Consider the following 10,364-nt stretch of genomic DNA (forward strand, 5'->3'; position numbering starts at 1 on the left):
ATTTTCAGTACTTAATGAACTTTGAGCACAATTTCTACGAGTGATTCTGAGACTTCTTATACGAGCCCTGGAGTCACATTCTTTTAAAATAGTTCATAGTTGTAATTTTTTTTATTATTGTTGTTTTTTTGTTCTCACCTGATGGCAGACGCGAGACTTCTCCAGCAGGTACTGCTCTATGTGCGCTCCTTCGATCACACCGTCTTTATTAAAGAAGATCTCGATGTATTTCCCGAAGCGGCTCGAGTTGTCGTTACGTGTTGTTTTGGCGTTTCCGAAAGCTGTAAAAGTCATCAAGGTCATGAGGTCATCTGTGGTTTACGTTCATTTATATACATGACATTTCACTACAACGCTTTCACACCCAGCATGCTCCAAACTGAACCCACACTTAATTTCATTGCTCGTTTTGTCTATAGAATGCTGGACGCTGCCACACTAGTCACATTTTCTTTTTCTCTTTGACTTCAAAGTTCAACATCTGTCTTCACAGCTGCTTTATGTTTGTCTCTCTCTTTCAGCTTTATAAATACGCACGTTGTACACACTTTAATGAAAAAATTGTTCTTTTATAGACCTTTCTAAGAAAGCAAAGTTTAAATATATTTTATTTTATAGGAAAATAACCTGCTTGAATGCACATTTCATAACGCACCTGCTTCCGATCGGTATCTCAGAGAATTTAAAACATATCCCCGGGAATGCTAAACATGAGGCTGGAACACTATTTATTAATTTATTTATCTATTTATTAATTAATTGATACATTGATTGATTTAAACAAACCTGTTAAAAACGTGTCTAAATATTTTTTCGATTAATTAGAACTTAATATTAGCTATTTATTAGTTATCTGAAGAATGTTTAAAAATACAAAATAAATATGCAAAGGATTACATAAAAAATTCTAGTTTTTAAGTCAAAAATTTTACAGACAAATAATATGCTGTATTTTTTTTACCTGTTAATTGTTTTTTTGTAAAAATTATTTTAATTATTATAATTTTGTATATAAAAAATGTTTAAACTATATATTTAAAAACAACTACATGGTAAACATATCAGACAAAAACATATTACAAAAAGAATTTGTTAGAAATGTTCCTATTCATTTGAATTTTATTAGTAATTAATTTTTTACTGAATTGTATTAGTAATTATAAAGTAATAATAATAAAAATAATAATTATGAATATTATTATGAATATTATTATTATTATTATTATTATGTATAATTGATTTTGTACATACAAATAAAATTGAATTAAATTGAATTAAATTTAGGTTATACTACACCACAAGTTTTCTATCTAGTCCTGATGATACTGAAACAGAACAATGCTGCTGTCGGGTTCTACACAGGACTTTTAGGATCGTTTATGGCGCTAGAGTACGGCAGCTGGACTTTCTTGACACCAAAATGTTTTGGGAAGTAAATTATGGGAAACTTCATTATGTTTATGACAGAGTGACATTTCCAATCCCCGGAAGCAGGAAGTGATTAAAAAAAAAAAAAAAAACACACTTTACCCTCCAGCACAGGGTTCGATTGCAGGATCTGCTGCTCTATCCAGGAGTGCTGACCGCTCACCGCCGCCAGGAACTGCAGGATCAGCTTCGTACTTTCTGTCTTTCCTGCTCCCGACTCTCCACTGGAGCACAAACGTAATTTGTATCAAAAGACATGTTAGGAATTTTAGCTCCACTGAATTTATAATGTAACTGTGTGTGTAAAATGATTGTGCTGATTTGTGAAAACCTAAAATAAAATAAACCTCGTGTTCCAAACTCTTGGGGTTTTGTTTACAACTGTACCATCATTTTGAACGAAGCATATGTCCAGTTTTTCACCATTAAACCATTAAACTTAGAGGGGCGTGGCCTAAGGGGTGGAATGACTTCACAGTGTATTGAACTAAATGCTGACGGCGAGAGACTGTAATGACCGACACTGTAAAATCTGTCACCTTCACACCAAACCACCTGCTTTATGCTTTTATGATTTTTTTTTTAAAACCACAGGAGTTATGAACAAAGTTCGGTTCTCTCCGAGTTACCTGATGATGCAGCACTGGTTACGCTGGTTTCTCTGCATGTTGTAGTAGCAGCAGTCTGCGATGGCGAAGACATGGGGGGGCAGCTCACCCAGGCGACGCCCGTGGTACAGACGCACCTGATCCCCGGTGTAGATGGGCAGCAGCTGGTACGGGTTCACGGCCACCAACACTGAGCCGATGTACGTCTGATCGAAGAGAAACAGAAAACAGGCCAGACGTGGGTTAATTAAGTGAAGACTTGAATATAGCCGTATATTATAAACTCTGAAATCTCTTTGGAATGCGTTCAGATGAGAACAAACCACTGTTGGTCTCTGAATAGGAAAAAGGAAAATAAAATTGGAGTCTTGGATTACAAGTAGATTAAAATAATTTTTTGAAATACAATTGGAATAAAATCTAAATAATAATATCAGCCTTAAAATAAAATGAGAATAAAATTTAAACACATTCGGTCTTTGGACTATAACTGGAATAAAACCTAAATACTCTTCTTTAGATAAAAATCTTAATCAGTATTAATCTAAAAAAAGTATTAAAATTGGTGTAAAATATAAATAATTATCTCTCTAATTCTCTTTGATCCTGTACGGGGTCAAAGGAGGCCCGTAGCCATCGCCAGGGGAAACCAGGGGAAACTCGAAACACACAGACCAGAGGCAGGAATCGAACCTCAACCATGGAGGTGCGAGGCCACAAGGTATAGTGTAACCACTACGCCTTCACGCTGCCCTGGAAGTAATTTTCGCGTACAGGGTGACTGATGGGAGCCTGACGTTTTTAGAACTGGTCCTGTAACTGGTGATGATGGGAGAGGACGAGGGGTACTTCGTAGAGAATCCAATGTTGGCCGATGTTTCATGGCCCCCAACATCTCCCGACTTCTCATCCTGTGATTTCTTTCTATAGGTGTACCTGAATGCATGTTCTGTGTGTACTGTACAAGACACATGCATGTACAGTACACTCCCAAACCCCTTAATATGCATGAATTGTGGGATGCCATCTGATGAGAAGGGATGAGACTCACGATTGATCAACAGCTGTTGGTCCGAGTGATGGACCATTACAAAAAAAAGGATAAAAGAAGATGGTCGTCATCTAGATGACATCATTTTCCATAACCGAGTAACTCAAATGGCATGTCTCGACCTATGTTTCGACCTTCTATTTAAAGTTGAAACTTTACGGAGTACTCTAAACTGTCCGACTCCTGTCAGTCACCCTGTATGTTCTTAATTATCTATTAGTCAACGAGCACAAAATTGGAATCAGAATACTGTAAATGTTCAAAGTGCAATTGAAATAAATTCTAAATAATACTATCAGTCTCTAAATGCAGTGGAAATAAAATTGGAATATTGTTGTTCTAGGAATGCGATCAGAATAAAAGAAGTATTTCAATTTAATCAGGATAAATCAGGAATATAATCAGCCTCAGAAACAATTAGAAAAGAAATCAGTCTTGGAGAACAGCTGGAAGAAACTGGAACACATATTGGAATAGTTACAGTAGATGCAGCTTGGATCCATTACTCCATAACCTCAGTGGAGGAATCACTTTCTTCAGGTTGAGTCATTTTTTAAATCAAACATTCTCATGTTTTTCAGGCTTACAGCATGTCTCAGAAGGTTGAATTAAAGAACTTTAAGAGAACCTAAACAATCATCTAGTCTTTGTGTAGTAAAGTAACAAAACTAAGCAGCGCTTGATGAACTCAGTGATCCGGAAGGTCAGGATCGCGCTTACGTAGATGATGTCCTGTTTGTGTCGGATCAGCAGGTTCCTGAGCACGCCGGCCTCGGTCAGGTCACCCAGCTTGATCATATCGTCCACTCCCTCCACCGACGTGGGGTGCATGAGCCTGAGAGACGCCTGCTCGCTCTCGGACACACACCGCTCCTGGACACAGCACAAACACCATAAAATTACTCACAGGATAAAACATCGCTTAAGAATGTACAGAATCACTGATCAGGTGACGTTTTTATTTAACATGTACGGAGGGAGTCTCCAGAGTCATCGCATCCTAACAGTCAGAGCTGTGACTTTACGTTTTTCAACATCTGCAGGACAAAAGAGTTTACACTTTGTGGTTTGTCTTGTTCACTTCAAGAGACGTTAGTGAGGGGATGAGTGTTTATAGCCGCTACACCATTCATCCATTTATTATCTTTAGTGCTGATTCTGTACCGGGTCACGGGAAGCCTGGCGCCTATCCCAGGGCACAAGCTGGGGTACACCCTGGACACGGTGCCAGTCTACTACTGGGCACGAATGCACACAGATACTACAAGCAATTTGGGACAGCAATTAGCCTAATCTGGATGTCTTTGGACTGTGGGAGGAAACTGGAGTACCCAGAGGAAACCCAGCAAACACTGGGAGATTCGAACCCTCGTTCCTGGAGGTTTAAGGCCACATTTCTAACTGGTACAGGATACAGCTAGGATGGGACACCAGCTTGTCATAGCGCAGAAACATGTTTACTTACATCTTTACATCCAATCACCCATTACGACCAATTTGAAAACGCCAATCAGCCTAGAGCGCATGGTTTAGGACTGCGGGAGGAAACTGGAATACACACACACACACACACCCTTACATCCACTCTCTCTGACTCCTGAAGCAGCGAATGTTCAAATCAAAACTAGCCAAATTAAATACATATTAAAGTCCATATAAAATCGAACTAAAATAACACACACACACCTTTTATAAACAAAATATCACGTAGTGTGTACAGGATATTAAACCTCCAGTTTATGAAACAAAGTCCGGCCATATAGCACTCGGTATAATACATAACACTCAAGGAAGTGAAGCTCTAATAATAAAGGCATTTTATAGAATACACTGTTACTGCACACACACACACACACTTTATACTGGGGGTTTATTACACAAACAGATCCATATTATATTATTATAGGACACATGAGGCAAAAGACAACACGATTCCTTTTACAAAACAGTGAATGAAGAAGCGTATATGATATAAAAGCAGCCAGAAAACGGGGACGGAAACATAGTCTGTTTATGTGCTGAAGGGGAAACCGTCCACAGTAACCATGGCAACGATCTCACATTAACAGGAATATAGTATTACTGGTTCACTTATTAAGGGAGACTGGGGAAGGTTGGGACAGAGCGCACGGCTGTAAGGAAGAAACCTCCCGAGGACTCACGCCATCACACCATGACCTCATATTCCACTCTTTCTTTTCTTTCCCTTCTTTCATCCCTTTCTTTCTTTTTTTACTTTTTTCTCCTTAATTCGTCTCTTTCTTCTTTGTTTCATCAATTTTCTTTTTTTTCCCTTATTCTGTCCTTTCTAATGTCCTCATTATTTCCTTTTTCTTTTGTCTTTGTCTCATTTTCCTACCTTCCTTTCTTTGTCTGTTTTTCCTTTATTTTATATTATTTTTGTCCACTTTATTTTATTTTTCTTATCTTTTTTTTTTTACTATTTTTCTTTCTGTAGAAGAAGTTGTGAACTGAAACATTTCTTCTCGTCTTCCTTCTGTCTCTCCTTGCTTCTCTTGTTCTCTTCCATCTTTCTCTTTTTGCCTTTTTCTTCTTTCTTTCCTTTCTTTTTTCTTTTCTTCAACCTCTTCTCCATAATTCTTATCTCCTTTTTTCCCTGTTACTATGGTAACTGTCACTAATTACAATTCATCAACATTGAGTCTATTTAGTAAAATTAGAAAGCAGACTTGAGTTGTTTCCAGCAGTCGCCCGCTGAACATCAGCTGGATTTAAATGTCTATAAATAAAATCAGAACCGCTGAGTGTAAAGATGTTTTGCAACTACAGAACTGATAAGTGGTGAAACTTTGAGATTATTAATGAGCCGCGCTCTTTGACCCACTGCGCGTACAAGCCTCTGATAGCGCAGTGTCACGGTGTGTCATGTACAGACAAAGGACGACGTCAAATCTACAGTAAACCGGGGATTATTAGAGAGTCACATGTTCTCACCTTTCCCTCGTCATCCAGCAGATGCACCTGCCTGCCGTCCAGCGCCTTGACCCGAGCCCCTACCGGGACCCCGTTCCTGACGTCCACCCAGACGTGATCGCCCTGGAGACAAGCACTCTGTATGAGCACCGTGTGTACAGCAGAGCCTTTCAACCTTTTATATGCAACCAATTAATTTATACTTGGAAATGTAACATTTTAAGACTTTATCCAGGACTTTTTTATGATTTTTCTTAAATTATTCTGTTGCAAATCAAGATCACTCAAGTTGCAATATATAAGGTTCCATCTAGAATTTTTTTCAAAACATTTATTTAAACGTAAAATACTTTTTGTCTACATTTATGTCTTTTATTTCATGAGGCACTGATACACAAACTGTGATATAATAATAATGTGGTTCTTCACCAGATTAAAAAAAAAACCCTGCCATGCCAGACTTCAATAAATGCTGATTAATGAATAAACAAACAAATAAATTGGACCTAAATAAAAAGTTTTTAAAAACTGTTAAGTGGTTAAACTCAACTTTTAAGTTTACTGTGACGTTAAACTTTGTTAACAAAAATGTTTGCACAGAAAAATGTTTATTTTGTGCACTGAAATTTAAAAGAAGCAAAAAAATCCATTTCCAACTCAAGTTTATAACTAAATAAATCGAAAGATTCTGTCACACTAAATGACCATATTTAATTTCTAAGAAATCCTTGAGTCAGAAATAATGAAATGCCAGCTTTTTTCTCTAAAAAAATAAAAATAAATAAATAAAATTCATTTTTTTTTAAATCCTAATCACATGTTTGGATATATTTACGTGACTCTGAGTTATATATAAGTATATTCAGCTTTTTATCCATAGAAAACAACCAACCAAACAAACACATAACTAAAATAGAAAGTTTCTACAGTTTTGCTTTTTTTATGGACAAGAAGTCAAAAGCCTGGACTTTTTTTGAAAAAACCTGATTATTATTTTTAAAGTCATACATTTTACGGCACTTATAGCACTGTTATCTACATGACACTAAAATGACAGAAGTTTGAAGTGTACCTTGCTCAGCACCATTATTGGGACTTCTCTCTGGACTCAAATTCAGACAAACTCAGCCCTGATTGATCAGTGAACGTTGATCATTTACGTATTAAACTAACTCTATACTACCGATGCTCTGCTGAGGTCATTATTTCTCCGTGCAGGATCATCCGTCTTCCCTCTACTCAATAACGTCCCTCAAGTGCCGTCAATTTCCAAGTAGAAGCTGTAAGTGTCCAAGGTTGTCTCCACCTTAGTGAAGAGACAGGAATGAGGAAGACGTCGATGCTGATGTCAGACGTAGACACACGTGGTTGTCTTTATGGCACTTTGACTTTGCTCTTGCGTCCTGAAAAGCATTTATCAGCTCCAGAGAGGAGACTCTGGAAGCGCACCCAAGCAGGTTCTAATAGGAACCCGACAAAAACCACAGTGTTAACATGACTAACAGAGACCGGAGGTGGCCCTTTGGACCTGGGAAAAGACCAAGCCCGGGGTATTAACACGGTCGGTGCAATAAAGCTGTAAAGCTTATTCACAAGAGCTCTTAAATCCAGAGCCGAGGAGGATTTCACAATGGAGACGTTATAGATCCTAAACCTCACTCCGTCAGGACACTCATCATCTTTTCCACTAAAGCATTTATTTACCTCTTCAACTCATAAAATATGGAATTAAATAAACCTGCTTAGGAAATGAATTCATGTTTAAGAAAAAAAAAAAAAAAACAGCAACAGTGCGGGTCCAAAGATGACGCCGCATCCCTCTTCCCTGTTATTCATCTCCGTGGTGATGGTGTATACACAGCATTCACCGCACGAGACGGGTTTCTGGAAGCCAATAAAACAGAAGGGACTCTACAGTGATGATTTACATAAGAGCACGTTAACAAGGCGAGACACACCCCGAGATACGGCTCTTATCAAGAAGCACTCGCTTCCTCCTCAAGATATGGAAGTGTGTATAATTCTTAAAAAAAAAAAAAGCCTTTAAATAACACTTTAACTGCTGAAATAATGATCATCCTACAGTATATTGAGGGAGTCAACGTTACACCAGAGCGTCAGTCAGGAGTCCAGTCTGACTGGTTGATTGATTTTCCTCAACTCTAAACCCTACATAATCGATGCATTTGTTCTAATAACGCAATATCGTTTCTATGGTAACAGCTCATTCACATGGATGTTGATGAACAGTTTCTGGTAAGGAGAAGTGTATCTAATGTTCATGGAAGGAGTCTCCAGTGTTAGCACTTTTTAACAGCCAGAGGTAAAACTGTGTACAGACATACAAGAAGTAAATACACCCTATAAGTGTCATATAAATTATCATATAAACGTGTGTAGTACTGTTCTTTATAGATTGAAATATTCCCATCTTTAAATCTAGAAGTGACGCTTCTTCAGAAATATCTGATTTTCTATCAAGAAAGGTCGGAAATCAGGAAATACAATAGCGTTAGATGGGGTGTCCAAACATTGAATTGGTAGTGTCTTGAAATCTCAATTTCTACAGCAGGGGGCCAAAAGTTTTAAGAGTGATAACAATATAAATTTTCCTAAAGTCTGCTGCTTCAGTGCGTTTAGATCTTTGTGTCAGATGTTACTCTGGTCTACTGAAGTTATCAGGCACTTTGACTCTTATAAAATACTTGTAATTATACTTCAGTAGACCCGAGAAACATCTGACACAAAGATCTAAAAACAGTGAAGCAGCAGACTTTAGGAAAATTTATATTTGTGTCATTCTTTGAACTTTTGGCCGCCTGCTGTACAATACCTGGAGAATTTTAGCTCATGATAAAGAGAAGAGTAAAATATCAGTAGCAGATTACTTTGTCTTTGTCTGAGCTTTCTGAAAGTCATCTGTGTTGTTCTTAAGACCTGTTGAGAAGAACAACGCTCTCCTTCTATACCTGAGGCCGGCTGTTGCTCTTAAAGACAGTAGATAATAAAATATTAAAAGCTAAATCCTGTTTGAAAATGTCACACAACTATGAGTGTCTATTTACTTTAACTGAGTATTTACCAAAGACATAAACAGGATTTTTTAGGAAAGCTGTGACATATACATCTGTCTGACCTGCACGGTGAGCCTCGTAGTGAGTAGTTACGGACGTTCTGGACGAGTAATCTGATAGGACGAGGCATTCCACTGAGGAGAGAGCAGCTACCTGACAAAACCCACATTCACACCCAGTCACAGAGGCACTTTCAGTAAGAACACACATCTGATAACGTTATGTCGTCTTAAACAACACGCCGTCTCTGCACTAATCACTTCTAAGTTGTCCTGAAATGCGTCTGTGTTGTTTTATTTTTGCCTGATGCGGGCTACAAAGCTGTCGCCAGCTCCTCCAGGCACGGAAGGATGTGTGTGGGCGGAGCAAAATAACTGGTGTTATTGGTGTTTGTGAAACTGTTGTATAAAAGTGATATCACACTCGAGGTCGTGCTGAACATCTTCAGTACTCGGGCTGAACCATCATGCCTACGACCGCATCACAGCCGTGCTGATATTGAGTACAACAGCACGACCTCGAGTGTGATTTTGCTTCAATGTAATATTACACACTTCTACTTTGCGGATGTCCAGCACAGTGTGTTAATCATCACCTAGCCTCCATCAGATTCAGGTGCTACTGATGACTAGAGTTATATTGACATACAGCATCTGGCAGATGGCCACCATCACATTACGTCCTCACGCTGTAATAAACAGAGCAAGAGGTTCAAGAGAAACCAAAGCACTGGGGGGAAAGAAAGCCAAAATGGCTGCAGCATATAATCCTGAAGACGGAAGTCCCTCTGTGTCCTAAAGCACATTGGTACGTCTGTGTGACGCTGATTTAACAGCTTAAAGAAGAAGAAGAAGAAGAAACACCACTTACACAACGCAAGCATGTCAGTTTATTATATAATAATGCCAAAGAAAAATCACATTTTTAAACCAAAGATTTGCATAACACGACTTGCATACGACCATGAACACACACACACTCAAACAATTGTTATTATTTTAAAAACTCATATATATTTCGTTACGATTAGAATAAAGATGAGCTAAGGCAGAAAGACGATCACAACACTGCGCTCTCCGAGAACCGTCTCAGATCGCGACACACATCAAAGACATCAAAGGGGTTAAAAACTAAACGGGAAATGGAAAACGAGACGTTCACACACACTATGTTTCTCATTCTTTTTAGAAGCAGGTTTCCATCCGTAAGCGCACAAACACACACAAATACACACAGTAAACATAACAGTGAGGAGGCACACAGGAAGAC

The 10,364-nt window shown here is 38.3% G+C and overlaps 1 protein-coding gene across 1 annotated transcript in view; it reads right to left on the reverse strand.

The window, feature by feature from the left end:
- Window positions 1-7,449, reverse strand: part of myo7bb (myosin VIIBb) — a 32,522-nt gene extending 25,073 nt beyond the window's left edge. The window contains exons 1-6 of the mRNA XM_053507783.1: window positions 7,094-7,449; window positions 6,043-6,144; window positions 3,808-3,960; window positions 2,058-2,242; window positions 1,531-1,652; window positions 139-281 (exon numbers count right to left, since the gene is read on the reverse strand). Coding sequence (XP_053363758.1) covers window positions 139-281; window positions 1,531-1,652; window positions 2,058-2,242; window positions 3,808-3,960; window positions 6,043-6,144; window positions 7,094-7,108 — 720 coding nt within the window. The 5' untranslated portion in view covers window positions 7,109-7,449. The remainder of the gene's footprint in view (window positions 1-138; window positions 282-1,530; window positions 1,653-2,057; window positions 2,243-3,807; window positions 3,961-6,042; window positions 6,145-7,093) is intronic.
- Between the last annotated feature and the right edge of the window lie 2,915 nt (window positions 7,450-10,364).

The sequence above is a fragment of the Clarias gariepinus genome, chromosome 11, assembly GCF_024256425.1.
Source record: "Clarias gariepinus isolate MV-2021 ecotype Netherlands chromosome 11, CGAR_prim_01v2, whole genome shotgun sequence".
Classification (NCBI taxonomy): Eukaryota; Metazoa; Chordata; class Actinopteri; order Siluriformes; family Clariidae; genus Clarias; species Clarias gariepinus.